We start from the raw sequence: 20,713 nt of genomic DNA, 5'->3' as shown, positions 1-20,713 counted from the left end.
TTGCCTAATTAAGTGAAAGTGCTTGGCTATGCCTCATTGTCATTTCATTTGTTTTTTTCTTACTTTTGTCATTATCCTTAGCCTTATTTCATATTTTTTGAATGTCCACAAATCAGATCTCCCCTGAATGGAAAACTATCCTTAAAGGAAAGAAAGTAAGATAATGATTTTCTTATTCTACCTAGTGCTTTGGTCATACATCTTTCCCTTTACCTGCTGAAAAAAATACATATGTTCTACCTGTGTTATAAATATTATGTTTCAGTACATGGTATAGTTCTCAATTTTTCCTTTTACATATCAGTCCAACTCAGCTGATCTGATTAGTTTTCAACTATACATCTAGGAAAAAGGAATAATTTCTGTTTTACTTTCTCAGGTAGGCCTTCCGTGAAGCCTCTGGCTAGTTTCATTTCTGGGCTTATATGACATTCCGTACTATGCCTCTTTGTCACAATCATTATACTCTTTGCCTACTTCAAATCTGTCTTTCCCAGACTGTGAGCTCCACTGTGAGGCAGGACCTTATTTGGCTTTCTATTACTATATCCCCAGTGGGCCATCAATGAATACTTGTTGAATATATATATAGTTTAAGAGAATACTGCCATTAGACATAGGAATGTTTAATTTTAATAGTCTTCAGTAATAAATATGATTGACTAGTTCAAGAAAGAAATACTAAAGCATGGTTTGCTTACATTTTTAGAATGATTGCTTCAACTCTGTACTTTATTTTGTGACATAGACAGTGTGTGCCATACCAAAATAAACCTACACTTTGAGAATACTTCATCCCCCTAACACCAGTGTCCTCATCAATAATGGGATACAACTCCTCTGTATACTGGAGTGAGTAATACCTGTCTTGACTACCTCTTAGGTGAGATTTCTTTCAGAAATAGGATGAGGTATATAAATGTGTTCTTTTTATATCTCTAGGGCAGAAGTTCTTTGATACTTTAGTAAAATATCCATTTAAAATGCTTATGCAGTTATTTATACCTTTTACGTGCACAACATTGTACTAAATACCACTGAGGAAGAGAAATTCTTTTGTAAAATGTGGGTGTAAGATATTCTCTTCTCTTAAGAAGTTTACATAACTGCAGAGTATAAGAATTATTAGACATACATATGAAGCATTTGACACACTTAAATAGCACTAGGAGATGAACAAGTGTACAAGTGAATGGTAAAGAGAAATACTCTAAGAGCTTAGAGGATGCACAAGTGGTTGTGCTCTGGAATGATTAATGGGTAATGTGACACATGAGCTAGGCTTGAATGCTAGGTAGGATCTAAATTAGTACAGAGGTTGAGAAGCATTCCAAGTGAGAGGTATGCCGTACATGTCTCTTAATTTTGGAATTAAGTCTAATGTCATTTTCAGCAGTCATATAACCAGTTTTTCACTTTAGAAAACTGTTGAATTCCCTAACCAATCAGGGATTAATTTCTTTAAATGTCATCAGGCTCTAAACCCCGTGGAAGTGGCATTGGTAACGTGGCAGTCTGTGAAGGAAATGGTATTTGAAGGGGGCCCTCGTCCTTGGATCTTGGAGCCCTCCCGATTCTTTTTGGACTTGAGTGTGGAGAAGACAGAGAAAATTGAAATAACACAAGTCTGGCTGCCAGCTAAGAGAAAACAGAACCAGTATATCTACCGGGTCCTGTGCCTGGATTTAGGAGAACAAGTAGGAAAATGATCTTTTTCTAACATTTCTTTAGCAATAATACTCCAAATCTTTTGTACTTCTATCCATTCCTTTTCAGATTCTAGTGGATTTAGTTTATGAACTAGATAAGAAAATTCTGATTATTGGTTAAAGGATCTTTTTTTTTTTCAACCTTAGCATCCTTTAAATGTACCCAAAGGTTTTGGTTTGCTCATCTAAGAATTATAACAGTTCTCTAACTAAATGGTTCAAGATATTTTTGTGTGATGAGTTTATTTCAATTACTTTATCACTATCATTTGTTTCCTTGTTGTCTACAATAGAGAATATATGATTTCCCACCTCCAAAGAATGTGAGGAAGGGGAATTTAAAGTGTCGTCTATGGTTAGCAATTTTGAAGAACCAGTTAGAGCTGTGCCGATAAGAAAATAAGTATGTTGCCCTTTATCAGTTGAATTAGTTTTGCTTATTTTTAGAGGTAGTGATGGATCTATCCACAGCTGTGCCCTGCTTTTATCAAAACCAGTAAAAAAGTTTAGTAGTTTGACTAGGGTTGAGAATTCAGTGTGTGACTATGAAACAGCCTGGCTAACCAGCCCATAGGGAGTCGATGGATGATTTTAACTTAACACCTATGCTATGATCAATTGAGTTTCTTTTTAATACCTCTAGTGAACTTTATTGTATATATGAGGAGCTATTAGTAATTTCAGGCCTAAGTATCCCCTTTTGAAGCTCTAACTTCTTTTTGTTTTCATCTTCTTTTATTCATTAGTACTTCCACCAGAGATGAGTTGAAACACAAATTAGTTTTCCCACTTTTTACCAACTGGTAACAAAAGATTTGGTGGAGGAAAAGACTGAAGTAACTGATCAGAGTTCAAATTTTTAAATATTCCCTTTGTTTTCAAATTTCTATGATACCCTTGTTTCTCTTGGCACAGATAATTAAGAACTATAATGTCCAAAGGGACTCTATACTGGAATTTGAAGAATTCTAACGCATTTAGATTGGCGCAACTGACGTCAGGTGTCTACCCAAATTATCTCTTGCTCTGATGTTTCCTTAAAGGTTCTGACATTCCGAATTGGAAATCACCCGGGTGTCCTGAACCCTAGTCCAGCTGTAGAAGTTGTGCAGGTACGCTTCATATGTGCCCACCCTGCCAGCATGTCAGTAACCCCAGTATACAAAGTGCCAGCTGGTGCCCAGCCATGTCCTCTGCCACAGCACAACAAACAACTGGTAAGTATAGTGTTTCCAACCAATTGGCACTTTTGTCTTCCTTGCTTTAGAGATACATGGTCTGAAATATAGCTTTTGTCTTATTAAAGTTAAAGAAACTCTTTTACTTGTTATTCATTCTTTGACAGTGTCTGAGAAGAGGTGATTAAACTAGGTTAGAATTGGCTACACTCACTGACTTTGCTTACTGTACTTAGATATATACATAGTCAGCTTGTAATTACGGCAATAGCCAGTTGAGATCACTCTACATAAGTTCCAAACAGTTTTGCTGAATATCCTTCTCTACCAAATCTTTTATTAGTGTTATCAGTAAGTAATAGAATGCACCTCTACTCCAAACCCACCGTGAAGAATAATGATAAGCAATAAGATAGCCAGTAGATGGGCAACAGGGAATGAGGAATAGTTGAGTTATATAACCTAGAAACTAGAACATCAGACTGTATACTAAATGAGGTTGGCTATAATTCCAAGCATGGAAGAATAGAAGTTATTTCTTAGCCTATACAGAACAGAACAATCAATTAGTTATTTCCATTTTACAAATGAAGAAACTGAGGCTCCTAGAAGTTGAATAATTTTCCCAAAGTCATAAAACTAGAAAGCACATTCTGTCTGACTTCAAAGCATGTATTATTAAATTTTATGCTATGCTGCCTTTTTATTATAAAAGAACAAGATGTTACAGGTTAGGAACCATTTTTTTTCAGAACCAAATTCCACATTTAATATTATTATTCGAAGTTTATAAATGATTCACTTTTTAAAAAAAGCACTTAGATGGAGCAGAATAAAAGTTATCCCTATAATGGCATTGTCATTTCTTTTTCATTTGAAATAATTTAAATTTATAAAAGATTTGCAAGAAAAGTGCAATTTTTTTTCCTGGAACCATTTAAGTTACAGACATGATTCTCCATACTTTAGCATTTTTTTCTTTTTTTTAAATTGAGTATTATTTTCATACCATAAATTCACCTTTTTAAAAGCATACAAATCACAGTTGTGTAACCATCACCACTAACTCCAGAACATTTTCATTTCCCCAGAAATAAATGCCACACCCATTAGCAGTCACTCCCCATTTCCCCCTCTCCCCAACCCCTGAAGACCACTAATACACTTTCTGTCTCTATAGATTTGTCTGTTCTGGACATTTCATATAAATAGAATCATTCACTATTCACATATAAATAGGATGCCTTCACCTTTGCACCTAACTTCTTTCATTTAGCGTGTTTTCAAGATTCATCCATGTTGTAGCATGAATCAGTGCTGCATTCTTTTTATGGCTAAATAATATTCTGTTGTATAGAATACTACATTTTATTTATCCATTTATCAGTTGATGGATATATGGGTGGTTCCCACTTTTTGGCTATCGTGAATAATGCTGCCATGAACATTCATATACAAATTTTGGGGTGAACATATATTTTCAATTCTCTTGAGTTTATGTCTAGGAGTGGAATTACTTGATCATATGATAAATCTATGTTTAACCTTTTGAGGAGCTGTTTTCCAAAGTGGCTACACCATTTCACATTTCCATTAGCGATGTAGGACAATTACAATGTCTCCACATCCTTGCCAACACTTGTTATTGTTTGTCATTTTGGTTATAGGCTTCCTAGTGGGTGAGAAGTGGTATCTCATGGGGGTTTTGATTTATCTTTCCCAGTGACTAATGACATTGTGCACTTTTTCGTGTGCTTATTTGCCATGTATATCTTCTTTGGAGAATTGTCTATTCAGATCTTTTGTCAATTTTTTAATTGGGTATTCATCTTTTTGTCATAGAGGTGTATGAGTTCTCCATATATCCTAAATAAATACAAGTTTAGAAATCCTAAATACAAGTCTCTTTTCAGATATATGATTTACAAAAATTTTCTCCCATCTTGTGGGTTGTCCTTCACTTTCTTTTTTTTTAATGCTTTTTGTTAAGGAAGATTGGCCCTGAGCTAACATTTGTTGCCAATCTTCCTATTTTTTTTCTTTTTTCTTCTCCCCAAAGCCCCCATATATAGTTATATATTCTAATTATAAGTTATTCTAGTTCTTCTATGTGGGATGCTGTCACAGCATAGATTGACGAATGTAGGTCCACACCCAGGGTCCAAACTGGTGAACCCTGGGCCACCGAAGCGGAGAGCACAAATTTAACCACTCAGCCATGGGGCCAGCCCCTGTCCTTCACTTTCTTGATGGCATTTTTTGAGGCACTAAAGTTTTTATTTAGTGGTGTCCAATTTATCATTTTTTTGTGTGTGGTTGATTGTACTTTTGATGTCATATCTAAGAAACCATTGCCTAATCCAAGGGCACAAATATTTATGTCTTTGACTTCCTCTAAGAGTTTTATAGTTTTAGCCCCTACATTTAGGCCTCTAATCCATTTTGACATCATTTTTGTTTATGGTGTGAGGTTAGAGTCCAACTTGATTCCTTTGCATGTTGATATCCAGTTGATCCAGAACCATTTGGGTTTTTTTTGTTTGTTTGTTTTTTTAAAGATTTTTATTTTTTTTCCTTTTTCTCCCCAAAGCCCCCCGGTACATAGTTGTGTGTTTTTACATGTGGGTCCTTCTAGTTGTGGCATGTGGGATGCTGCCTCAGCATGGCTTGATGAGTGGTGCCGTGTCTGTGCCCAGGATTTGAACCAGTGAAACCCTGGGCCACTGAAGTGGAGCGTGAACTTAACCACTTGGCCATGGGGCTGGCCCTGATTTAATCTCTTTACTTGTTGTAGGTCTAGTTAGATTTTTTATTTCTTCCTGAGTCAGTTTTGGGTTTTGTATATTTCAAGGAATCTTTCCATTTCATCTAGGTTATCTAATTTGTATGCACACAGTTGTACATAGTAATCTCTTATAATCCTTTGTATTTCTGTAAAGATAGTACTAACGTCCTCCCTTTCATTCCCGATTTTAGTAAACCAACTCTTTTCTCTTTTTTTCTAAGTTATTCCTAAAACTTTGTCAATGTTGTTGATCTTTGAAAAGAATCATCTTTGGTTTGGTTGATTTTGTCTATTGTTTTTCTATTTGATTTGTTTTTGCTCTAATCTGTATTATTTCCTTCCTTCTGCTTGAAGTTTAGTTTCCTCATCTTTTCTAGTTTCTTCAGATAGAAGTTTAGGTTTTTGATTTGACATCTTTCTTCTTTTTTAGTATAGATGTTTACAGTTATAAATTTCCCTCTATGCACAACTTTCACTAAATCCCGTAAGTTTTGGTATGTTGCATTTTGTTTTTATTTGTCTCAATATTATCTAATTTATTTTGTGATTTCTTCTTTGACCCATTGCTTATTAAAGAGTGTGTTGTTTAATTTCCACACATTTGTGAATATTCCAAATTTCTTTCTGTTAGTGATTTCTAATTCCATTGTGGTTGGAGAATATACTTTATGATATAAACTCTTTTGAATTTATATGTGTATTTTGTATAGATTTTTTTAATAAATATATTTTATTTATAAAATTTGTTTAGACTTGCTTTGTGCTTGAACACATGTTCTATCTTGGAAAACGTTCTGTGTGCACTTGAGAAGAATATATTCTGCTGTTTTTGCAGGAGGTGTTTTGTAGATGTCTGTTTGATCTAGTTGGTTTATGGTAATCCAAGTCTTCTTTTTCCTTGTTAATCTTCTCTCTAGTCATTCTATCCATTATATAAAGTGGGGTATTGAAGTCTCCAGCTATTATTTTTGAATTGTCTATTTCTCCCTTCAGTTCTATCAGTTTTGCTTCATGTAATTTGGAGCTCTGTTGTTAGGTGCTTTATAATTGTTATATCTTTTTGATAGATTGACCTTTTGCAATACCACAATGCAATTCTGACACTAACTACCTGGAGTAGCTCAGACGCCACAGTTTTTTGTTTGTTTGTTTTTGTTTTTAAGATTATGGTAGTTTACAACCTTGTGAAATTTCAGCTGTACATTATTGTTAGTCATGTTGTGGGTACACCACTTCACCCTTTGTGCCCTCCCCCCACCCCCCTTTCCCCTGATAACCACCAATCAGTTCTCTTTGTCTATATGTTAACTTCCACCTATGAGTGGAGTCATACAGAGTTCGTCTTTCTTTGTCTGGCTTATTTCCCTTAACATAATACCCTCAAGGTCCATCCATGTTGTTGTGAATGGGACGATTTTGTCCTTTTGGCTGAGTAGTATTCCATTGTATATATATACCATATCTTCTTTATCCAATCATCAGTTGCTGGGTACTTAGGTTAGTTCCACATCTTGGCTATTGTAAATAATGCTGCGATGAACATAGGGGTGCGTGGGACTTTTGGAATTGCTGATTTCAGGTTCTTAGGATAGATACCCAGTAGTGGGATGGCTGGGTCATAACGTATTTCTATTTTTAACTTTTTGAGAAATCTCCATACTATTTTCCATAGTGGCTGCACCAGTTTGCATTCCCACCAACAGTGTATGAGGGTTCCTTTTTCTCCACAACCTCTCCAACATTTGTCACTCTTGGTTTTGGATATTTTTGCCATTCTAACAGGTGTAAGGTGATATCTTAGTGCAGTTTTGATTTGCATTTCCCTGATGATTAGTGATGATGAGCATCTTTTCATGTGTCTATTGGCCATCCTTATATTTTCTTTGGAGAAATGTCTGTTCATGTCCCCTGCCCATTTTTTGATTGGCTTGTTTGATTTTTTGTTGTTGAGCTGTGTGAGTTCTTTATATAGTATGGAGATTAACCCTTTGTCGGATAAATAACTTGTAAATATTTTTTTCCCAAATAGTGGGCTGTTTTTTTGTTTCAATCCTGTTTTCCCTTGCCTTGAAGAAGCTCTTTAGTCTGATGAAGTCCCATTTGTTTATTCTTTCTATTGTTTCCCTCGTCTGAGGAGTTATGGTGTCCAAAAAGATTCTTTTGAAACTGATGTCAAAGAGTGTACTGCCTATATTCTCTTCTAGAAGACTTATTGTTTCAGGCCTAATCTTTAGGTCAGATGCCACAGTTTTAAGGACATGGTCCCCAGTAAGACTGCCCTTGCTTCATATGCCAGCCACAAGTTCAGAGGTCCATAGGCCACCCACACTTCTGACCAACTGGCTACAAATTTGGTGACTCCCACAACCACTTTGGGCTTGGTAATTTGTTAGAATGACTCACAGTTACAGGTTTATTATAAAGAATATAAATCAGGACCAGAAAAATGAAGAGAACACATAGGGAGAGGTCTGGGAGGGTCCCTAATGTGGAGCTTCTGTGTCCTCTACCTGTGGAATTGGGTTTGTGTGGGAACACATTAGGTGGAACACATTGATGTGTTCACCAACCAGGAAGCTCCACTGAGCTTTGGTGTCCAGAATTTTTATAGCAGATTTATTACACAAACATGATTGATTAAATCATTGACCTTGTGGTTGAACTCAATTTCCAGCTCCCTTCCTTCCCTAGAGGTTGTGTTGATATCACCTGGCTCAAAGCCCCATCCCTCTAATCACATGGTTGGTTTTTCTGGCCTGATCAGCCTGAGTCATCTCATTAGTGTAAACTCAGGTGTGATCCAAGGAGCCCACCATGAATAACAAACTCCTATACTCAGAAATTCCAAGGGTTTAGGGCTTACTTCTCAGGAACTGAGGACAAAGACCTGCCAACTTCTCTATTATACAACACCCTTTTATCATTATAAAATATCCTTCTTTTTCTCTAGTGACAATTTTTGTATTAGTCTATTTTGTCTGATATTAGTATAAGTACTCTAGCTCTCTTTTGGTTGCTGTTTGTATGGTTATCTTTTTTTCCCATCCTTATACTTTGACCTCATTTGTGTTTTTGAATCTAAAGTTTATATCTTGAATAAATAAATAATTAATTTAATTTAATTGTGTGTCTTGTAGACAGTGCATAGTTGAATCATATTTTTTTATCCATTCTGCTAATTTCCACCTTTTGATTGGAGTGTGTAATCCATTTACATTTAATGTAATTACTGCTAAGGCTGCATTTACATCTACCATTTTGCTATTTATCATATGTCTTTTTTTATATTGAGGTCATTTTGGCTTCTAACTTTGTGTAAATTTCAGGTGTACAGGGGCTGGCCCCATGGCCGAGTGGTTAAGTTCACGCACTCCGCAGCAGGCAGCCCAGTGTTTCGTTGGTTTGAATCCTGGGCGTGGACATGGCACTGTTCATCAAACCACGCTGAGGCAGCGTCCCTCATGCCACAACTAGAAGGACCCACAACAAAGAATATACAACTATGTACTGGGGGGCTTTGGGGAGAAAAAGGAAAAAAATAAAATCTTTAAAAAAAAATTTTCAGGTGTACATTGTTATATTTCAGTTTCTGTATAGACTACATCATATTCACCACCAATAGTCTAGTTTTGGTTGGGCACCATACATATGTGTGCCTTTACTCCTTTCACCCTACCTCTACCTGCTTCCCTTCTAGTAACCACTAATCTGTTCTCCTTATCTATGTGTTTATTTTCCACATATGAGTGCAATCCTTTGGTATTTGTCTTTCTCTTTCTGACTTGTTTCGCTTAGCATAATACCATCAAGGCCCATCCATTTTGTCACAAATGGCACAATTTTGTCTTTTTTATGGCTGAATAGTATTTCATTGTATATGTATACCACATCTTCTTTATCCATTCATCCGTTAATGGGCACTTAGGTTGCTTCCACATCTCGGTTATTGTGAGTAATACTGTGATGAACATAGGGATGCATAAATCTCTTTGAATTGTTGATTTCTTCTTCTTTGGATAAATACCCAGTAGTGGGATAGTTGGATCATATCATATTTATATTTTTAATTTTTTGAGAAATCTCCATACTGTTTTCCATTTCAACATGTTTAGCTTCGATTATGCTGATATGCTTTTCTATTGTGTCAGCTCGAGCATTCAGGGAATCTATATTTTGTTTTATTTCTTCCATTGTGTCTTTTATCTCTAATATTTCTAATTGATTCTTCTTTATAGTTTCAATACCTTTTGTGAAGTATCTCCTGAACTTGTTGAATTGTTTCTCTACATTCTCTTTTACCTCGTTGAGTTTTTTGATGATAGCTATTTTGAATTCTTTGTCATTTAGATTACATATTTCTGCGTCCTCAGGACTGATTTCTGGGTACTTGTCATTTTCTCTCTGGTCTGGAGATCTAATATAGTGTTTGATATTGCTAGAGGGAGTTCTGTTCTTTCGCATTCTGGCATTATTTGGTTGCAGTTACTGCCTATCTCCACTGGGTGGGGGTCAAGAGCCACGTATTCTGAGCTCTCTGCTTTCAGCCAAAATCCCAGGGGCTGGAGCTGCACTGAGCGGGTGGGGGGAAGGGTGCTTTCTCCTGGTGCTCTCGGGGTTTTCTCCCTCTGCTCTCCTGTGGTGTTGGCTTGATGATGTCACCCCTTGCAAAAGCTTTTGCTGCAATAGAGGGCTTCCCTCTAGGCTGCAAGGGCCCTTGGGTGTGCTTGATGTTCCCACAAATGACCATCCCCTCCCCCATTCCTTCCCTCTCAGAGGCCTCCTGCCGTGGATTGCAGTCTTTAAGGGGAGGGAGCAGGGCTGCCCGCGGCTGAGTAGTTAAGTTCACATGGTGGCCCAAGGTTTTGCCAGTTCAGATCCTGGGCACAGACCTAGCACCACTCATCCAGCCATGCTGAGGCGGCATCCCACATGGCACAACTAGAAGGACCCACAACTAAAATATACAACTATGTACTGAGGGGCTTTGGAGAGAAGGAAAAATAAAAAATAAATAAAATCTTTAAAAAAAGAAAAAAGGGGAGGAAGTGAAGATTTCGCTTACCCTGTTCCACCTCCTCTCAGGGGGGCTCCAGGCTCTCCATCCTCTGTCGTGTGGCTGCGTGGATCTCTCTGACACTTTTTGTGTTGTGTTTGGATGTCCTCTGTTGGATTATGGATAGTTTTTTTGTTGTATATTGGAGGGGAGAGATCATCTGCCATGATGCTGACGTCACTCCTCCATACTGTTTTCCATAGTAGGTGTACCAATTTGCATTCCCACCAGCAGTGTATGAGAGTTCCCTTTTTTCCACATCTTCTGCAACACTTGTTAACTCTTGCCTTGTTAATTATAGCCATTCTGACAGGAGTGAGGTGATATCTCATTGTAGTTTTGACTTGCATTTCCCTAATAATTGATGATGTTGATCATCTCTTCATGTGCCTGTTGGCCATCTGTATATCTTCTTTGAAAAAATGTCTGTTCGTTTCCTCTGCCCATTTTTTGATTGGGTTATTCATTTCTTGTTGTTGAGTTGTATAAGTTCTTTATGTATTTTGGATTAACCCCTTGATGGATATGTAATTTGTAAGTTTTTTCTCCCAGTTGATGGGTTGTCTTTTCATTTTGTTCATGGTTTCCTTTGCTGTGCAGAAGCTTTTTAATCTGATGTAGTCCCATTTTTTTTTTGCTTGTTTTCCTTGCCTGAGTAGACATGGTATTTGAAAAGCTACTGCTAAAATCATTGTTAAAGAGTGTACTGCCTATATTTTCTTCTAAGAATTTTGTGGTTTCAGGACTTACACTCAAGTCTTTAATCCATTGTGAGTTAATTTTTGTGTAGGTGTAAGATAATGGTCTACTTTCATTCTTTTGCATCTAGTTGTCCAATTTTCCCAACACCACTTATTGAAGAGACTTCCCTTTCTCCATTGTATGTTCTTGGCTCCTTGGTCAAAGATTAGTTGTCCATAAATGTGTTGTTTTATTTCTGGTGTATTTTTTAGGGTTTTCTAATTTAGAATCATGTCAGTTGCAAATAGTGAGAGTTGGATTCATCCTTTCCAATTCTTTTTTTTAAGATTTTATTTTTTTCCTTTTTCTCCCCAAAGCCCCCCGGTACATAGTTGTATATTCTTCATTGTGGGTCCTTCTAGTTGTGGCACGTGGGATGCTGCCTCAGCGTGGTTTGATGAGCAGTGCCATGTCTGCGCCCAGGATTTGAACCAATGAAACACTGGGCCACCTGCAGCGGAGTGTGCAAACTTAACCACTCGGCCATGGGGCCAGCCCCCATCCTTTCCAATTTAGATCCGTTTTATGTCTTTTCCTTGCCTAAAAAATTACTCTGTCTAAATCTTCCATTACTATGTTGAATAAGAGTGGCCACCCTTGGCTTGTTCCTATTCTTAGGGGAATGGCTTTCAGTTTTTCTCTGTTGAGTATGATGTTGGCTGTGGGTTTTTTTATGTAGGGCCTTTATTATGGTGAGGTAATTTACTTCTATACCTATTATTGAGAGTTTTTATCATAAATGAATGTTGGATCTTGTGTGATGCTTTCTCTGCATTTATTGAGATGATCATGTGATTTTTATTCTTCATTTTGTTGATGTGGTGTATCACATTCCTTGATTTGTGGATGTTGAACTATCCCTGTGTCCCTGGAGTAAATCCCACTTGATCATGGTGTATGATCATTTTAATTTATTGTTGTATTTGATTTGATAATATTTTACTGAGGATTTTTACATCTATGTTCAGCAGTGATATTGGCCTGAGATTTTCTTTTTTTGTGTTATCCTTGTCTGGTTTTGTTATCAGGGTAATGTTGGCCTCATAGAATGAGTTAGGAAGCTTCCCCTCCTCTTCAATTTTTTGGAAAAGCTTGAGAAGGATAGGTATTAAGTCTTCTTTGAATGTTTGGTGGAATTCACTGGGGAAGCTGTCTGGTCCTGGATGTTTGGGTTTGGGGGAGGTTTTTGATTACTGTTTCAAATTCTTTGCTTGTGATTGGTCTATTCAGATTCTCTATTTCTTCTTGATTCAGTTTTAGAGGATTGTATGATTCTAAGAATTTATCATTTCTTCTAGGTTATCCAGTTTGTTAGCATATAGCTTTTCATTGTGTTCTCTTATAATCCTTTGTTGTTCTGTGGTATCTGTTGTCTCCTCTTTCATTTCTGATTTTATTTATTTGAGTCTTCTCTCTTTTTTTCTTAGTGAGCCTCGCTAAGGGTTTGCCAATTTTGTTTATCTTCTCAAAGAATCAGCTCTTAGTTTCATTGATCCTTTCTATTGTGTTTTTAGTCTCTATTTCATTTATTTCTGCTCTGATTATTATTATTTCCTTCCTTTTGCTGACTTTGGGCTTTGTTTGTTCTTCTTTTTCTAGATATTTTAGGTATACAGTAAGCTTGTTCATTTGAGATTTTTCTTATTTGTTGAGGTAGGCCTGTATTGCTATAAATTTCCCTCTTAGTACTGCTTTTGCTGTATCCCATAAGTTTTGGTATGTTGTGTTTTAATTTTTATTTGTCTCTAGGTATTTTTTTATTTCTCCTTTGATTTCTTCATTGATCTAATAGTTGTTCAATAGCATGTTGTTTAGCCTCCAAGTATTTGTGACTTCCCTAGCTTTATTCTCATAATTGATTTCTAGTTTCATAGCATTGTGGTCAGAAAAGATGTTTGATATGATTTCAATCTTATTAAATGTATTGAGACTTTCTTTATTTCCCAACACATGATCTATCTTTGAGAATGTTCCATGTGCACTTGAGAAGAATGTGTATTCTGCTGTTTTTGGATGGAATGTTCTAGATATATCTATTAAGTCCACCTGGTCTAGTGTTTCATTTAAGGACTCTGCTTCCTGTTGACGTTTTGTCTGGATGATCTATGCATTGACATAAGAGGGGTGTTAAGGTCCCCTACTATATGGTGTTGCTTTCAATTTCTCCCTTTAGGTCTGTTAATCGTTTCTTTTTTTTTCTCTCTCTCTTTTTGGTAAGGAAAATTGGCCCTGAGCTAACATCTGTTGCCAACCTTCCTCTTTTTTTTTTTCTCCTCAAAGCCCCAGTACATAGTTGTTTATCCTAGTTGTAGGTCATTCTAGTTCTTCTATGTGGGACACCGCCACAACATGGCTTGACAAGTGGTCTGTAGGTCCATGCCCAGGATCTGAACCGACAAACCCCAGGCCACCAAGATGGTGTGCATAAACTTAAACACTCAGCCACAGGGCCAGCCCCAATAGTTGTTTTATATACTTTGGTGCTCCTGTGTTAGGTGTATATATATTCATAAGTGTTATATCTTCTTGGTGGAATGTCACTTTTATCATTATATAATGCCCCTCTTTGTCTCCCATAGCCTTTTTTATCTTGAAGTCTGCTTTGTCTGATATAAGTATAGCAACACCTGCTCTCTTTTGCTTGCCATTTGCTTAGGGTATCATCTTCCATCCCTTCACTCTGAGCCTGTGTTTGTCTTTAGAGTTGAGATGTGTTTCCTGGAGGCAGCATATTGTTAGGTCTTGCTTTGTAACCCATCCAACCACTTTGTGTCTTTGATTGGAAAATTCAATCTTACTTTAGAGTTATTATTGATGTATGAGGGCTTAATACTGCAATTTTATCCCTTGTTTTCTGGTCTATATTTCCCTTGTTTTTCTTTCCTTGTATCTCTGACTGCCATTTCAGTTTGGTGGCTTTCTGTGATGGTTTTCTCAGTGTTCTCTTTATTTATGGTTTGTGTCTCTGCTCTGATATTTTGTTTAGTGGTTACCATGAGGTTTGCATAAAAGATCTCATAGATGAGATAGTTCATTTTCTGGTCGCCTCTTATCTCCATTAACCTAAGCAGGTTCCATCCCCCTCCTCTTCCCCTTCTAAGTTATTGTTGTCAGAAATTATTCTGTTTTATGTTTTGAGTTTGTGATTAAAATAATGTGTTTATAGTTATTTTTGATGCTTTCTTTCCTTTTATCTTTTATGTTATAATTAATTGTTTGCTTACTGTTCTGATAGAGAGCTGCAATTTTCTGATTTTGCCTATTTATCTCCTTGCTCAAGGCTTTGTAAACTTTTGTCTTTTTGTTTCATGTATGAGGGCATCCTTGTTCACTTCTTGTAAGGGTGGTCTAGTGGCAATGAACTCCCTCAGCTTTTGTTTATCTGGGAAAGCTTTTATTTCTCCATCATATCTGAAGGATAGTTTAGCTGGATAGAGTATTCTTGGCTGAAAGTTTTTGTCTTTCAGTATTTTGAGTGTATCATTCCAATCCTAGCCTGTAAGGTTTCTGCCAAGAAACCAACTGAAAGCCTGATAGGAGTTCTTTTGTAGATTGTTTCCTTCTGCCTTGCTGCCCTTAATATGTTTTCTTTGTCATTCACTTTTGCCAGTTTTACTATTATATCCCTTGGAGAAGGTCTTTTTGCATTGATATAATTAGGAGTTGTATTGGCTTCCTATACTTGTAAGTCCAGTTTTTTCCCCTGGTTTGGGAAGTTCTCAGCTATTATTTCTTTGGACAAGCTGTCTGCTCATTTCTCCCTCCCTTCTCCCTCTGGAATACCTATAATCCTTATATTGCATTTCCTAATTGAGTCAGATATTTCTTGAAGAGTTTCTTCGTTCTTTTTTAAGTCTTAGTTCTCTCTCCTCCTCCACCTGAAGTATTCTTATATTTCTGTCCTCTAAATTGCTAATTCTGTCCTCCATAATGTCAGCACTATTTTTTAAGGTTTCTAGGTTTTTTTTTTATCTCATTCATTTTGTTCTTCATCTCCAAAACTTTGGGTTTTTTTAGAGTTTCAATCTCTTTGGTGAAGAATTCCTTCTGCTCATTAATTTTATTCCACATTCATTGAACTGTCTTCCTGAGTTTTCTTATAACATATTGAGTTTCTTTATGACAACTATTTTGAAGTCTCTGTCATTTAGATTGTAAATTTCTGTTAGTTTGGGATTGCTTTCTGGAGACTTGTCATTTTCCTTCTGCTCTGGAGTGTTAATGTAGTTATTCATGGTATTTGATGAAGTAATCCTTTGCTGATACATAGTGGTAGTATTAGGTCCCAGATTCCACCTGCCACCTCTGTTGGGTGACAGGAGCTGTGTTTTCTGAACCTGCTGCATCTGCTGGAAGTTGTGCCAGTAGGGTTCATGTGTGTTTTCCCCCTGGCTACAGCCACTTGCCAGGTCACACACACATGCATAGATGCTCTCATGTGGAGCTGCTGCCTTGGCCAGGACCAGCCAAGTGATACGTTAGGCGGGGTGGGGGTGGGCACTTTCTTTCGCACATATGTGCCTGCTCTGTGCTCACAGGCAGTTTGCCTGGGCTTCTGCACTTGGTGAGGGCACCAACACTGTGGCTGAGCTGTGCCACTGAGTGTGGAGCATTCCCACAGGCTGGGTGGCACTCTAAAAGTGAAAGCATTCATGCGCAGGCCTGCCTGCTCCCCTGCCTCCTCTTATAATCTTGTACTGGCTGCTGTGTGAGGACCTGCGACCTACATCACTGCCACTGGAGAGGGGGAGGGTATCCATTCACATCCTTCCACTGTTTCCCAGGGATCCAGTACTCCCAAGTTCAGATATATGGGTGCATGGATCTCTCATATGTCCTATTGTGCTTTATAGGGAATCCTCTGTTGGTTAATGAATGTCCATTTGGTTGTAACTTAGGGGGAAGAGACTAAGGGAACAGCTCACTCTGCCACAATGCTAACATCACCCTGGTTTCCATGTTTTATCTCATGGAGGACCCCTTATAAGTGACGAATCACTTCTCTCTTTCTGATTTTATGATTCTGTCTTTCTCTTTGACTTTGGACAGTTTGATTATGATGTGTCTAGATGCAAATATCATATTTTTAATTGCTTTTTTTTAAAGATATTATTTTTTCCTTTTTCTCCCAAAGCCCCCTGGTACACAGTTGCACATTTTTATTTATTTATTTATTTTAAGATTTTATTTTTCCTTTTTCTCCCCAAATCCCCCTGCTACATAGTTGTATATTCTTAGTTGCAGGTCCTTCTAGTTGTGGCATGCAGGACGCTGCCCCAGCATGGCCCGATGAGCAGCGCCATGTCCCCACCCAGGACTCAAACCGGTGAAACCCTGGACCACCACAGTGGAGCGCGCAAACCCAACCACTCAGCCACAGAGCTGGCCCCCAGTTGCACATTTTTAGTTGTGGGTCCTACCAGTTGTGGCATGTGGGGTGCCGCCTCAGCATGGCTTGATGAGCTGTGCCATGTCCATGCCCAGGATCCAAACTGGTGAAACCCTGTGCTGCCAAAGTGGAGCACACGAGCTTAACCACTCAGCCATGGGGCCAGCCCCTAGATGCAAATATCTTTGAATTTATTCTACGTGGAGTTCTTTGAGCTTCTTGGATGTTTAGATTAGTGTTTTTCATCAATCTGGGGAAGTTTTCAGCCATTATTTCTTCAAATATTCTTTCTTCCTCTTTTTCTCTTTCTCCTCTCTTTCTAGGACTCCCATTTTGCATACATTGAAACACTAGATGGTATCCCATGGGTATCTGATGCTATTCATTTTTCTTAATTCTTTTTCCTTTCTGTTCTTCAAACTAGATAATCTAAATTGACCTATCTTCAAGCTCTCTTTCTTCTGCCTGTTCAAATCTGCTGCTGAGTTCCTATAGTGAATTTTTCATTTCAATTATACTTTTCAATTTCAGAATTTCTTTTTGGTTCTTTTTTAAAACTTCTATCTCTTTATTGATATTCTCTATATGATGGGATATCATTTTCTTACTTTTATTTAGTTATTTAAACGTGGATTTCTTGAGTTCTTTGAACAAAATAGTTGATTAAAAGTCTGTTTGTAGTAAGTTCAATGTCTGGGCATCCTCAGGGACAGTTTCTATTGACTGCTTTTTTTTCCTGTGTATAGGGTATACTTTCTTGTTTTTTTGCATTTCCAACAATTTTTTGTTGAAAACTTGACATTTTAAATAATGTAATGTAGTGATTCTGAGATAAGATTTTTCCCCTCATTAGATTTTGTGGTTGTTACTGGTTTTTGTTGCTGTTGCAGTGATGCTTGTTTGTTTATTGACTTTACTGAACTAGTTCTGTAATGTCTGTATTCTTTCTCCTCTGTGGCCACTAAAGTCTCTACTTGGTTAGCTTTGTGATCAGATAATGATTGGGAATAGGTTTCCTTAAATTCAAGGTATTTTTGTGGGGATTATGTTAAATTTATATATAAACTCAGAACAACTGAAATTTTTATGATGTTGAGTCATTCTAGTCATTCTGTCCAAGAACATATATATATATGATATATATATGTCAAGATCAAATTGAGGGGCCGGGCCCATACCCGAGTGGTCAAGTTCATGTGCTCTGCTTCGGCAGCTCAGGGTTTCCAGAAGGACCTACAACTAGAATATGCAACTATGTACTGGGGGGCTTTAGGGAGAAGAAGAAGAAAAAAAAAAGATTGGCAACAGATGTTAGCTCAGGGTGCCAGTCTTTAAAAAAAATCAGGGCCAGCTCCGTGGTCGAGTGGTTAAGTTCGCATGCTCCGCTGCAGGCAGCCCAGTGTTTTGGCGGTTTGAATCCTGGGCGCGGACATGGCACCACTCATCGAGTCATGCTGAGGCAGCATCCCATATGCCACAGCTAAAAGGACCCATAACTAAGAATATACAACTATGTACCAGGGGGCTTTGGGGAGAAAAAGGGAAAAGAAAAAAAAAGCTTTTCTTTAAAAAAAAAATGAAATTGGGAGTCAGCTCTGATGGCCTAGCAGTTAAAGTTTGGCGCACTCCACTTCAGCAGCCCAGGTTCAATTTCAGGGCATGGGATCACACCACTTGTCTGTCAGTAGCCATGCTGTGGCAGCAGCTCACATACAAGAACCAGAAGAACTCACAGCTATACACAACAATGTGCTGGGGCTTTGAGGGGGAAAAAGGAAGAAAAAAGGAGGATGTTAGCTTAGAGTGAAGCTTCCCCTGCAAAAAAAAAAAAACATAGAGCCAGCCTAGTGGCATAATTGTTAAGTTCATGTGCTCTGCTTCAGCAGCCCAGGGTTTGAAGGTTTGAATTCCCAGCACGGACCTATACACCACTCATCAAGGCATACTGTGGAGGCGTCCCACATACAAAATGGAGGAAGATTGGCACAGATGTTAGCTCAGAGACAATCTTCCTCAAGCAAAAAGAGGAAGATTGGCAACAGATGATTGCTCAGGGCCAATCTTCCTCACCAAAAAAAAAATAAAAGATCAAATCTAGATCAAAAATAAAAAACAAGTATAAAAGATATTTTGGGGACATTTGGGGAAATTGAAATATTGACTGTGTAATAGATGACATAGGGGCTGGTCCCGTGGCCGAGTGGTTAAGTTTGTGTGCTCTCTTTGGCGGCCCTGGGTTTTGCTGGTTCGGATCCTGGGTGCAGACATGGCACCACTCATCAAGCCATGCTGAGGCAGCATCCCACATGCCACAACTAGAAGGACCCACAACTAAAAATATACAACTATGTACCAGGGGCACTTTGGGGAGAAAAAGGAAAAAATTAATTAAGTAAGTAAAATAGATGACACAGAATTAATGTTAATATTCTTATGTGTGTTAATATTGTTTTTGTTACTTAGGAGAATGTTCTCATTCTTAGGAAATGCATGCTGAAATATTTAAGGGTAAAGTGACGTGATGCCTACATCATTTGACAAAAAAAGAAAAGACACACAGAGGGTAGGAAAGTGGAGGGAGAGATACAGAAAGCAAATGGTGAATCCAGATGAAGTATGTATAGGTATTCTTTATACTATTCTTTCAACATATGTGCAGGTTTGAAAATTGTTAAAGAAAAAAGACTGGGAGAAAACATGATCCCTAGCTTCAGGGATATCTTACTGCCTCTTAAGCTGTTGTTTATTTCTTTTCTTTTCTTTCTTTTTATTTTAATGCAGATTCCTGTATCAAGCCTGAGGGACACAGTCCTGGAACTGGCAGTGTTTGATCAACACAGGAGAAAGTTTGATAATTTCAGTTCACTAATGCTAGAATGGAAATCCTCAAATGAAACACTAGCTCATTTTGAAAATTATAATTCAGTGAAGATGGTAGCAAAGGATGATGGCAGTGGGCAGTCCTGGCTACATGGTACTGTGAAAATTTACAAATCCTTTCATATACCTGCTAAACAATTCTGCACTAAGTATTTCCTTATGGGTTATGCTTTATTTCGGATTTTATCATTTCTCACCATTTGTATTTGATCTTTGTATTTTTTAGAAAATGTAAAGGTAAACTTCCTTGTTTGCAAAACTCGAGCCTAAGGTCCAACACTTCTCACAAGAACATAGAAAAAATAATTTGTCAATGTATTGCTTGCCTATTATTTGCCTAATACTATGGAAATATTACTCAGATATTAGAAAAATATTTGTTGAATGGCTACTGCATTTAAGGCCCTCTGCTAGGCACTTGGAGATATAATGGTAAGTGAGATAAGCATAGTCTCTGCTCTCATAGACTTACAATCTATTTGGGGAGGCCAGACTTCAAATATTACAACTTTATTAGGTGTTTTGAAGGGCAAATATGAGGTGCTTTAAGAGCTTATAACAGGAGAACCTAACCTAGTTTAGAAGAGAGAAGGCTATGCTAAGAAAGTAATGTTTACACCAAGACCTGACGAGATGGTGGAAAGAGAAAATAGAAAGGATGAGCTGAATAAGGCAAGTGAGACTAACTTAGAGATGGGGCAAGAGGCACTAGATGAAATTCTAAGAGGGCAACAAGCCCTCATGTGCAGTCGCTCATCAGGCCTCTGCTTGTATCACATTTGCTGATGTCCCATTCACTGAAGCTAGTCACCGACCAAAACTAGTCAAGGTAGGCAAGGACCACTCAAGGGCATGGATACCAGCAGGCATGATTCACTGCGGGCCATTAATATAACAGTCTATCACAGATCCATCCCAAAGGTGAAGAAGAAAGTGGTACAAAGGTTAACTTTTAGGTTTTTGGCATGAGCGTTTAGA

At 37.7% G+C, this 20,713-nt stretch overlaps 1 protein-coding gene across 1 annotated transcript in view; it reads left to right on the top strand.

Annotated features, from left to right (window-relative positions):
• The window catches only part of NUP210L (nucleoporin 210 like), a 91,226-nt gene that overhangs the window by 41,047 nt on the left and 29,466 nt on the right, over positions 1-20,713 (top strand). The window contains exons 15-17 of the mRNA XM_044757807.2: positions 1,476-1,697; positions 2,753-2,926; positions 19,637-19,829. Coding sequence (XP_044613742.2) covers positions 1,476-1,697; positions 2,753-2,926; positions 19,637-19,829 — 589 coding nt within the window. The remainder of the gene's footprint in view (positions 1-1,475; positions 1,698-2,752; positions 2,927-19,636; positions 19,830-20,713) is intronic.

The sequence above is a fragment of the Equus asinus genome, chromosome 25 (genome assembly GCF_041296235.1).
Source record: "Equus asinus isolate D_3611 breed Donkey chromosome 25, EquAss-T2T_v2, whole genome shotgun sequence".
NCBI lineage: Eukaryota > Metazoa > Chordata > Mammalia > Perissodactyla > Equidae > Equus > Equus asinus.
Note: the sequence above shows the minus strand (reverse complement) of the source record. Positions and strands in the feature narration are given on the sequence as shown.